This window comes from Colobus angolensis, unplaced genomic scaffold (assembly GCF_000951035.1).
Source record: "Colobus angolensis palliatus isolate OR3802 unplaced genomic scaffold, Cang.pa_1.0 Scaffold355, whole genome shotgun sequence".
In the NCBI taxonomy this organism is placed as follows: domain Eukaryota; kingdom Metazoa; phylum Chordata; class Mammalia; order Primates; family Cercopithecidae; genus Colobus; species Colobus angolensis.
In genome coordinates, this window is record NW_012116877.1 from 1,510,760 (window position 1) to 1,521,829 (window position 11,070).

The 11,070-nt window shown below is 56.3% G+C and overlaps 1 protein-coding gene across 2 annotated transcripts in view; it reads left to right on the top strand.

Moving 5' to 3' along the window:
* PDE2A (phosphodiesterase 2A, cGMP-stimulated) overlaps nucleotides 1-8,299 on the top strand; it is a 98,854-nt gene extending 90,555 nt beyond the window's left edge. For both annotated transcript variants that reach the window (XM_011953060.1, XM_011953061.1), the window contains 13 exons: nucleotides 174-286; nucleotides 976-1,053; nucleotides 1,915-2,037; nucleotides 2,511-2,581; nucleotides 2,977-3,099; nucleotides 3,473-3,560; nucleotides 3,823-3,870; nucleotides 4,843-4,917; nucleotides 5,071-5,170; nucleotides 5,445-5,557; nucleotides 5,941-5,979; nucleotides 6,116-6,222; nucleotides 6,862-8,299. In XM_011953060.1, coding sequence (XP_011808450.1) covers nucleotides 174-286; nucleotides 976-1,053; nucleotides 1,915-2,037; nucleotides 2,511-2,581; nucleotides 2,977-3,099; nucleotides 3,473-3,560; nucleotides 3,823-3,870; nucleotides 4,843-4,917; nucleotides 5,071-5,170; nucleotides 5,445-5,557; nucleotides 5,941-5,979; nucleotides 6,116-6,222; nucleotides 6,862-7,072 — 1,289 coding nt within the window. In that variant the 3' untranslated portion in view covers nucleotides 7,073-8,299. The remainder of the gene's footprint in view (nucleotides 1-173; nucleotides 287-975; nucleotides 1,054-1,914; nucleotides 2,038-2,510; nucleotides 2,582-2,976; nucleotides 3,100-3,472; nucleotides 3,561-3,822; nucleotides 3,871-4,842; nucleotides 4,918-5,070; nucleotides 5,171-5,444; nucleotides 5,558-5,940; nucleotides 5,980-6,115; nucleotides 6,223-6,861) is intronic.
* The last annotated feature ends 2,771 nt before the right edge of the window (nucleotides 8,300-11,070 follow it).

Genomic DNA, 11,070 nt, shown 5'->3' on the forward strand with positions numbered 1-11,070 from the left:
CGTGGGGTGGGCAACACTTCCCCACCCCCTCCGGCGTTCCGGAGCAGAAGAGAGTCGGGTTTCATATTTGGGATGTCACCAGCGGAAACTGCCAGGGCAGGTCTCCACCGGATCCCTCCCTCCACCCAATCCCTCCCTCCACCAGTGGTTCCTTGCCCCTCTCCCTTCCCCAGAGGTCATCGGTGTGGCTGAGCTGGTGAACAAGATCAATGGGCCGTGGTTCAGCAAGTTCGACGAGGACCTGGCGACGGCCTTCTCCATCTACTGTGGCATCAGCATCGCCCATGTGAGGGAGGGGGTGGGAGTGGGGTGTGGGGTGATAGGGGCGGGGCCCACCAGGGACCCTCCCTTCTCCTCTGGGGACTGGCTCTCCCTGTGGGTTGATCCCTTGGTCTGGCACTCAATCCCGCCACTGGGATGCTGTGTAGCCTTCAGGACACGCTGGCCATCTCTGGGCTCAGTTTCCCATCTAAAAATTGGGGATACGATTTCCTGCCCTGTCAACTCTGCCTCCTGGGACCATGAGAAGCTCCCATTGTCAAAATCTCCTCTCTTCCCTGGAAGCAGCCTCAACCCAAGCCGGGTGCTTTTTTGGAAGTGCTGGGTCTCCGTGTCCAGGCCTGCTGGCGCTCTGGCCTGGGAATCCAGCCCCAAGGTCCCTGACATGATCCCCTCCTTGCTTCTCCTTCCCTCCCATGGGCCTTGGGCTCCATCACTGAAGCCTGGATCAGGCATGGGGGGCGGTGCAAAGGGCCAGACCAAATGCTGGCAGGACTTGAGGTGGAGGAGCTGGTGCGGGGGTCTGGATGAAAGTAGGGGTGGGGTCTTTACTGTGGACTGGAGCTTGAAGGTTTTGACTGGGGCCAGAATGGGACAGGAAGTGGGGTGTCTTTCTGACCTATTCGTCCCAGTCTGGGGCATTACTAAGTTTAACAGCCACCTTCCTTGAACCCCATCTTTCACTCTTTCCCCTAGTCTCTCCTATACAAAAAAGTGAATGAGGCTCAGTATCGCAGCCACCTGGCCAATGAGATGATGATGTACCACATGAAGGTGAGGCTTGCGGAGACCTCTGGTCCTCCTCCCAGATTCCCGGGGACCTAGGGCCAGGCAGGCCTTCCTGATCTATCTCTACTGAGGATGAGAGGATAGGCCCAGAGCCACAGCAGGCCTCTTGCCCTCCTTAGGGGCAGTTCCCACCCCTGCTTAGAGACCTCTCCTCCAACCGGCTTCTGAGCTGAGTCCCAAGGCTGGAAGTAACCAGAGGAACCAGCCCAGGGAATAATTTGGTTCAGCCAGGTATTCCCCATGTTTAGGGAATAATTCCCATCTTGGGAATTACTGAGGGTTAAGAAGCTCACCCAGGACTTGGCTTCCCTAGGTACAATACCCGTGGAGTCCTGGGTAGTCTTAATTGCTGATAATCTATCCCATTCCCCACCCTGGGTCAGAAAAGCTGGCTTAGTTCCATGTATATGGTAGTCGCTGTTCATTTGGACATTTCCTCTCACCTGTGTCCAAACCAGAGAGGCCCAGACCTTGTGAGGTGGATCAAAACTGTAGTAGGAAGAGTTAAGGTTAGAGTAGAAAGGTCTCCACAAAAGGAGGACTGCTACAGTTACTGTGTGTGAAATGCTGCCGTGGTTTGGGGGTGTCATGAAGGAGTATTCTCAATCTTTGCCAAGATTAGGCTGTTACAGATAAAGGGTGGTCACCTGCAGGGAGGCACGCGGGGTGGGCTGCAGGGCTGTGAGGGGAGGGTTGTGATTTCCTGCCCAGTTACAGTCCACAGCGTGGTGGTCCAACTGTGGTGCATTCTGGTTGATGGATCCCCCACCTTCTATAGGAATTTGAGGGTGAAGAGACCGGATGGGGTGAAGGCTATCTTCTAATGCTCTGGGTGGTCTCCTCTAGGTCTCCGATGATGAGTATACCAAACTTCTCCATGATGGAATCCAGCCTGTGGCTGCCATTGACTCCAATTTTGCAAGTTTCACCTATACCCCTCGTTCCCTGCCCGAGGATGACACGTCCATGGTGAGTTGCTCTCCACTTGTGTAGCCAGAGGCTTAAGTTAAATGTGTATCAAGAACTTCCTGGGAAGAGAGTGTCATCAAGGAAGGCTGTGGAGGGTTCCTCAGAGATGGAGGGGCATGTAGTCTGCCATCATGAGGCCATGGGGCCTGCCCAGGGGCTAGAGGCTGGACTGGATGATGCCAAGGGCTGTCTTGGAACAACCATGCCCAGGGCATGTGACCTCAGGGTTTGCATCCCTCCCAACCCCGTTTTTCTAACATTTTGTGTGGGCTTTGTTTCAAGAGTTCTTAGTTCTTAGATCTCTAACAATGCATAGCTCCGAGAATGGTTGCTTCAATTATTTTGTGGTTCTCTAGTTTAGATTGAAGTTTCTAAGACTCCAGATTTTGAGGGTGGAGCTTGAAGAAGGGCCCAGGCGGGGGCCCCATCTTGATACTGGCGGCCCCTCTGATCCCTCCCTCTGCCCTCTCCAGGCCATCCTGAGCATGCTGCAGGACATGAATTTCATCAACAACTACAAAATTGACTGCCCGACCCTGGCTCGGTTCGTCCACATGCAGACAGCCCGTCTTCGCCTCCCTCTTTCCTCCACTGTCACATCCATTGCCCCTGGCAGTCTGGAGAGGATCTCTCTAAGGATGACTGGGGAGACCCAGTCGTATGGGGGTGGGGAGGATCCATGAGTGAGAAGCAATTCCTAGACACTGAACTGTCAATAAAGGCAAGAAATGGGGCAAGGCAGAGCCTGGAGGCAAGACCGAGAGTGTGTAACCAGAGGTTTAAGTTAGATGTGCATAGGAACTTCCTGCTAAGACAGAATCATCAAGGAAGGCTGTGGAGGGTCCCTCAGGGATGGAGGGGACATGCAGTCTGCCATCATGGGGCCCTGTTGGAGGAGGAGAGGCTGAGGCCCCTCTGCTGCCCTCTCCCCTCCCCCAGGTTCTGTTTGATGGTGAAGAAGGGCTACCGAGATCCCCCCTATCACAACTGGATGCACGCCTTTTCTGTCTCCCACTTCTGCTACCTGCTCTACAAGAACCTGGAGCTCACCAACTACCTCGAGTGAGTGGCTGCATCTCCCCCACATCTGGCAGTCCCTTCCCTGGGACAGGGAAGCACCCTCTGTGTGTCAGGCACTTGACACACACAGCCTCATGGGATCTTCTTAGCCCCAGGGGACTCGAGGGGAAGGCTGCAGGCCCCATCTTCCAGGAGCGGCTTGCTCACAGTCAAGCAGCCAGTGAAGACTGAGCCTGATTTAAACCTGGGTCTGCTGGGCTCCAAACCAGTGCTTCTTTCCAGGAAGGGAACCCAGGTGTTCCAACTCCTGTCCCAGTGGCTCCTGGGCATGTCATCGCCTGTCTGTCCTCTTGGCGGTTTGGGGAGGGGACTGCGGGCTGATCTCTTTTTTTTCTCCTTTCTGCCTCTCAACCAGGGACATCGAGATCTTTGCCTTGTTTATTTCCTGCATGTGTCACGACCTGGACCACAGAGGCACAAACAACTCTTTCCAGGTGGCCTCGGTGAGAGCCTGCCCTGCTCACAGTGGGGACCCTCCATGGGGTGTCTGGGAGCCTCATCCTCTCCCAGCCTGAAGGCAGGTGGGAGTGAGTGAGACCAGGAGCCAGGTTTAAACACAGGAGGAGGTTCCCCCAGGGTTTGCCCATGACTTTGAGATAGGAAGGAGGGGAGAAATTTGGGAACGGCAGGACACTGCTTAGCCTAAAGCAGTGACACTTGGATTCAGATGTGAGGAGTGACCGCAGTTTTCCTGGGCTTTTCCAGAAATCTGTGCTGGCTGCGCTCTACAGCTCCGAGGGCTCCGTCATGGAGGTATCACTCTTCTGTCCCACCCCCATCCTCTTTCCCCTCTAAGGCCAGTGACTTGCAAAGTTATGACCCAGGTCCCCCTATTCCCAAACCATGCTCTCCAGACAGGCTGCGAGAGCTGCAGCCACACCTAGGACATGTCTGGCTCATTTTCCTGGAGTGGGCTTGGAAGGGTGCAGGTGCGGATGATAGCAAGGATTTGTGTTCAGTGCGTTTCCCTTTGGCTGCCTGGGAACACCCCATTCAGCCTGCTCCTGCCAAGCTTGGGATGGGCTCCACTCCCATCACTTAGCATCACCTTAGATTGTTTGGTTTGGGTCTGCCTACCTCTGCATGCACAAGGTCTGAGCCATTTCTGAGTTTCCTGCACTTGGCACAGGGCTTGCCACAGAGTGGGAGACACATTTCCAAAGTCACCTTGCCCTATGCTGCTTCCCACAACACCCCTCCAGAGGCTGCCCCTGCTTGCACACCCCCAGAGATGGGGTGCTCTGTCTCTCTCCCAGGAGGCCTGGTGGCAGTGCTGGTTCTGCCCTTTGCCCCCTGGGATAAGCTGCTCCTCTTCTCAGTGACAGCCCTTCAGCATCCGGAAACAGGGGCCTTGCCCTTGCCTCATCACTGCCTCTCCTTGTCTGCAAACAAATGCATTCTGCATGATTTAGTGTCTAGGACTCCAAGGGATCATTTCAAAAATGTTCCAGCTTTCAGGGACCCCAGAGCTTACCTTGTTGGGTCCCTCCCTGCATGTGACAGCTGAGGAGTCTGAGGCTCAGAGTGGTCTAGGGACTCGCCCTGGGTCACACAGAGGGTTGAAACAGAGCTCAGAAAGGGAACTGGGGCCCCTGACTCCCCCTTTCTGACTGCTCTGCTGACCTGGGGGCTGGAGCTGGACCAGGCCCTGCTTCCTCTCTTGGGGTCAGTGGTGAGGGGAGGCCCTCTGCCCCAGCCGGGACCCCATCACTCCTCTCCCCCCAGAGGCACCACTTTGCTCAGGCCATCGCCATCCTCAACACCCACGGCTGCAACATCTTTGATCATTTCTCCCGGAAGGTGATGGGGTTGGGGGTGGGGGTGGGGATTGAGGGGGAGAGCTGGGAGCTGGCTGGAGGTGGGAGAAGGAGCCAAGGAGTGGAGGCTCACTGGGATGGGCAAATGGGTGGGGGTGTCCAGCAGGAGGCCATGACACCCCTGCCCTTGCCCCAGGACTATCAGCGCATGCTGGATCTGATGCGGGACATCATCTTGGCCACGGACCTGGCCCACCATCTCCGCATCTTCAAGGACCTCCAGAAGATGGCTGAGGGTGACTGCTGTTAGCCCTCGGCCTTGGGGCTGGGGAGGAACAACCAGGGGAAGGATTTGCCAGGGGAGCATTCCCAGGGTGCAGACCTATCGCCTGCAGCATCAACCCTTCTCTGGCTGCACGGCCCCCACCAGGCAGACCCAGCACTGGCCCCTCGGCTCCTATCAAGAGTGCCCGATTCCCTGGAGCACTCTGGGTTGAGCCCTGGGAGCCTTGTCCTCAGAAGGGCAAGGAGGCTGGGCCCCAGTCCTTGACCCCATCCTCCCCGCAACAGTGGGCTACGACCGAAACAACAAGCAGCATCACAGACTCCTCCTCTGCCTCCTCATGACCTCCTGTGACCTCTCTGACCAGACCAAGGGCTGGAAGACCACGAGAAAGATCGCGGTAGGTGCAGTCCTCCCTGGGAAGGCACAGGCTGCCCACCCTGCCCAGCTCTGGGTGCCCCCTGCCGCCTGAACACCATCTCTCTGCTCAGCTCAGCCTGGCTGTATTCTGGGGAGACAGAAACCTAGACCATCTCAGGGTGACAAATGGAGACTCAGAAAGGGGAACAGACCTAGCAAGTCAGTGGTTGGTGGAAGGTGGGCCCCAACCCCGCCACTCCTTGCCCGGGGCCATCCCCATGCCAGGCTGGGGCTGATGGGGACAGCTCCTGAGCTGGGACTGAATCCCTGGACCTCAGTTTTCTCTCCTGGGAACGGGCTGTCAGAGGAGCTTGGGTGGATGTGCCCTATGTGCAGGATGTGATGAGAGTGTTGGCCTTTTAGGAGCTGATCTACAAAGAATTCTTCTCCCAGGGAGACTTGGTATGTGTGGAGTGACCCCAGGATGTCCAGGTTGGGGGAGGGTTCCTGGCCTGGGGCAGGGAGGGCTTGAACTAGCCTGACCCTGGTACCCAATGGAGGAATGAGAGGGACAGACCTGATGACTTGATGCCTGCAGGAGAAGGCCATGGGCAACAGGCCAATGGAGATGATGGACCGGGAGAAGGCCTATATCCCCGAGCTACAAATCAGCTTCATGGAGCACATTGCAATGCCCATCTACAAGTGAGTGAGCTCATGGGGACAAGCTGGCACCCTGCACAGAGAGGGTAGGCTGGAGTGGGGCCATCACAGCAAACACATGTGCTGAGATTGGCCTGGCCCAGCTCCAAGTGATTCACTCCCTTGCCTCTGGGCACAACTGTCTTTTGCCGTGCCACTCAGTGGGTCCTTCACTTCATCCTTGGTCTGCAGTGGAAAGAGACCATCATGCTTTCCTAGGTGTCCTCCTCTGTCTCACATTCTTGTGGAAGTTCTTGTTTTTTTGAGACGGAGTCTCACTCTGTTGCCCAGGCTGGAGGAGTGCAATGGCGTGATCTTGTCTCACTGCAACCTCCCTGTTCTGGGTTCAAGTGATTCTCCTGCCTCAGCCTCCTGAGTAGCTGGGATTACAGGCACGTGCCACCACGCCCGGCTAAGTTTGTATTTTTAGTAGAGATGGGGTTTCACCATTTTGGTCAGGCTGGTCTTGAACTCCTGACTTCAGGTGATCCACACACCTTGGCTCCCTGAGCGCTGGGATTACAGGCATGAGCCACCGTGCCTGGCCCTTGTGGAAGTTCTATTTGCTGTGTAGCCCTAGTCTTTCTTGCTGCCCATGGTCTGATTTCTGGCCTCTCACCCTCTGCCCCCATGCACCCACAGGCTGTTGCAGGACCTGTTCCCCAAAGCAGCAGAGCTGTACGAGCGCGTGGCCTCCAACCGTGAGCACTGGACCAAGGTGTCCCACAAGTTCACCATCCGCGGCCTCCCAAGTAACAATTCACTGGACTTCCTGGATGAGGAGTACGAGGTGCCTGATCTGGATGGCACTGGGGCCCCCATCAATGGCTGCTGCAGCCTTGATGCTGAGTGATCCCCTCCAGGGACACTTCCCTGCCCAGGCCACCTCCCACAGCCCTCCACTGGTCTGAGCAGATGCACTGGGAACAGAGCCAGGAGTCCTGTGTCCTAGACCAGGACTTCCTGTGTGACCCTGGACAAGTACTACCTTCCTGGGCCTCAGCTTTCTCGTCTGTATAATGGAAGCAAGACTTCCAGCCTCACGGAGACTTTGTAATTTGTCCTCTGAGAGCACAGGGGTGACCAGTGAGCAGTGGGCCCTGCTCTGCGCCTCTGACCACACCTTGGCAAGTCTTTCCCAAGCCATTCTTTGTCTGAGCAGCTTGATGGTTTCTCCTTGCCCCATTCCTGCCCCACCAGATCTTTGCTCCTTTCCCTTGGAGGACTCCCATCCCTTGGGGTCTCCAGGATCCTCATGGAAGGGGAAGGTGAGACATCTGAGTGAGCAGAGTGTGGCGTCTTGGAAACAGTCCTTAGTTCTGTGGGAGGACCAGGGCGAAGGCCCCCTGAGGACCACCACTATAGTGACAGTGGGATTGGGACCTGGGGGATAAGGGGCCCCAGGAGGAAGCTGCCGAGGGGCAGCTCAGTGCTCTGCAGAGAAGGGGCTCGGGAAGAAGCAGGATGGGCTTGATGGGCAGGAGGGATCCCCGCACTGGGAGACAGGCCCAGGTATGAATGAGCCAGCCATGCTTCCTCCGGCCTGTGTGACGCTGGGCGAGTCTCTCCTCCTGTCTGGGCCAAACAGGAGGGTAAGACAATCCATGCTCTAAGATCCATTTTAGATCAATGTCTAAAATAGCTCTATCGCTCTGCGGAGTCCCAGCAGAGGCTGTGGAATGTTTCTGCCACCCTAGGGCCCAGAGAACCCAACCCTGAGTCCCTCAGAGGCCCCCTGAGTGTACCCCTTGGCCTGAGCCCCTTCCCCATTCCTGCAGCTAGGGAGAGACCTGGCCTCAGCCCTGGCAGGGCTCTCTCTCCAAGGCCATATCCACCTGTGCCCTAGGGCTTGGGAGACCCCACAGGGCCAGGACTCTTGGGTTAGCCTGGCCACTGGCTTCTCTCTTTTTCTCCGTTTCATTCTGTGTGCGTTGCGGGGTGGGGGAGGGGGTCCACCTGCCTTACCTTTCTGAGTTGCCTTTAGAGAGATGCGTTTTTCTAGGACTCTGTGCAACTGTCGTATATGGTCCCGTGGGCTGACCGCTTTGTACATGAGAATAAATCTATTTCTTTCTACCAGTTCTCCCCTGTGGGGCTGTTTTCTGACTTTGTGCTTGGGGTGGGTGGAGCGGGGTAATAGAACTGGGAGAGGCAAACTCCCTTTGGAACTCCATGACTTCCAGAGTCCCCCACTCTTGATGCCTAGCCCCTCTTCTGGGGAAGTCATAGACCTGTTGGGGTACTGCTTGGGCCAGCCCTGTGCCAGTTCATGGAGGTTAAGGGGTGGGTGGCAGATGAGAAGGTCTGGCCATGCAGCAGTGATGGGACATGTTGGCTGGCAGAGATTGTGGAGTAGAGGGAAAACTGAGAGGTTGAGGCAAGCAGGCAGGTTGCCTGGAGGAGGTAGCCTGGAGCTCATCCTAGACCCTCCCAGTGCTGGCCTGCCCTGGTCATGAGTGCCCATACGGTGAGGGCCTGGGCCTCTGAACTCTGTTTTTAGCTGCAGTGATGCCTGGCTGTGTCTCAGGAAGTCCCACATCCCAGTTTCTCTGAGTCCTGCCGAAGGGGCACCCCTGAGTCAGACTCCACACCAGATCCAGCCCCGGCTGTGTCTGAGGAGTTAGTCCCCTGCTTTCCTCTGCGTGAGAGTGTTTGCTTCTGCCCAGTCCAAGATGGGCACACTCCAGGCTGGGGCCACAAAGAGGCTCTGCCTGGTACAGTCTCCAGGCCCTGTCCCCGACTTGCCTACCCTCCTCTGAGCTCCTCTCCCTGTTCATCTCTTCCTTGTCAGTAAAGGTTGATGTGTTAAGAGGGTGGGCACTGGGGTCTCCTTTCTTGGTGGGAGCAGGAAGGAGATGGACAGGGCCATCCTGTGACCATCAGCCATTGCCAGCCTTGCCTTTGGGACCACAGAGCCCATCTGCTTCCTCTGCAGCTCCCCCTGCCCCACTAGCCTGTCTGGGTTTGGAATCTGCCCCTCTGGCTGTATGGTCTCCAGGTTTCCAGCTTCCCTTAGTGTTATGGGGCTCCAGGCTCCTCCCCTTCCCAGCTGCCGCTGTGGGCTCCCCAAGTCTGTCTCTGTCCTCTCACAGCACAGGACCCAGGCTTGGCCCAGTGGGTCCCCAGGTGGGGGTGGGAGTGTCAGTTTGTGACCCATAGCCGAGAAGAGATGGCTATTCTAATGGTGCCTGGCTGACCTCAGGGTCACTGTGGGCTGATGTAGCGGCTCTTACGCCTGACCCCTGACCCTGAGTGTGTGCGCATGTTCCTCTTCCACAACCCTTTGGGCAAAGGGGACCTTGACCCTGCATCTGCTGTCTGTCCCCAGCCCAGCCCTCCTTTGAGGCCCATGCTGTGACACATCCCTGCTTTTCACCAAATGGAGGGAACAACCACAGATACTTCCTCATCATGCAGGACCCTGTGCTAGGGCCAAGAGCTAACTTTGTCTTTGTCCTGGTCTGGAAAGTCTCACAGTTTGATTGGAGAGAGAGATCTAAACTCAGATGCAGGCCATGACAATGCTGTGGGGTGCCTGGCCACGGGGCTCCAGGCAGGATCATAACCCTGAGAACAAAAATGAAGTTTGAAAGATGAGCAGATGTTGTTTTCCTACAGGCAAAAGGGGACAGGCACTCCTGGTAGAAAAAAACACTTTTGCAAAGGCCCTGAGAAGGGAAGGGACTGGCAGGTGGAGGAGCTGAGGAATGGAGGAGGAGGCAAGGCCAGATCCTAAAGGGCCTTAAATGCCAGGTTGTGGAGTTTGACTTTATTCTGTGGGCAGTGGAGAATCAGAGAAAGGTTTTCAGTAAGAGAGTGACTCAGAAGTGCATTGTAGAAAGATCCCCCTGGAGAGCAGGGAAGTGACTGCAAGGGGAGAAGGTGGATAGGGATTATTCTATGGGTGATGTGCTGTGTCCCGGGCTGGGTGAGGAGAGGAATTCAAGAGATGCTGGGTTGGCAGAACATGGTGACCAATGGGTCGGGGGATGCAGAGGGAGGACTTAGAGGGGCCCTGGGAGGTGGGATCTATGCCACTCTATGAAGAGCTATGGGGACTCTGCTCAGCATCACCCTTACCCACAACAGGTGTTGGGTGGAGCCTCTGGCAGGGGTGAGCTCCCTGCCAAGGTGAGCAAAACAGCTGTCTGAGGACGCCCGGGGAGGAGAGGGGGGAGGAAGGGAGGGAGGACAGATGGGAGGAGGCTCTGCACGGAGCCTGAGGGCAGCCCTCACCAGGTTACAGAACACAAGGCTTGACCCCATTGGCTTCCTGTAGCTGTTCTGCCCTCCCATCTTAATGGTTTCATTTTGCATTTTATTTAAACCTCACAATGATTCTAGCAGTTACTATTAGTCTATTCTGCAGCCAAGTTGCCTAAGATTTGGAGAGGTTAAGTAATGCACCAAGGTTAGGATGTGAGCCCTACCTGTCTGATTCCCCTCCAAGGGCTGTCTGATTCATTTCTCCTCCTCTGTGATAGAGGAGGGAGACTCAGAAGGACGGGGTCTCCATCTTCAGTCTTTGCAAGACTATTGTAGGGCATTGGGGTGGTGAGCACAAAGTGGGTTGAGGCCCCAGAGAAAGAGCTGAGAGCTGGGATCAACTGTGTGTGTGCCTGTGTGTGTCTGTGTGTGTGTGAGTTGGAGTAGGGGGCAGGGAGAAAGGAGTGGGGTGGTGGTGGCTTGTAGTGCAGCTCATGGCCACCAGGTGGTGTCCAGCCCTCGCTGTCCTCACCTCCCCAGCGGTCAGGGAAGGGTATGGGGGCGCAGGGCCGGGGGCAGTTGGCAATCTCACTCCTGTCCATTCACCTACAGGTTGAATATCCCTTATCCAAAATGCTTGGGGCC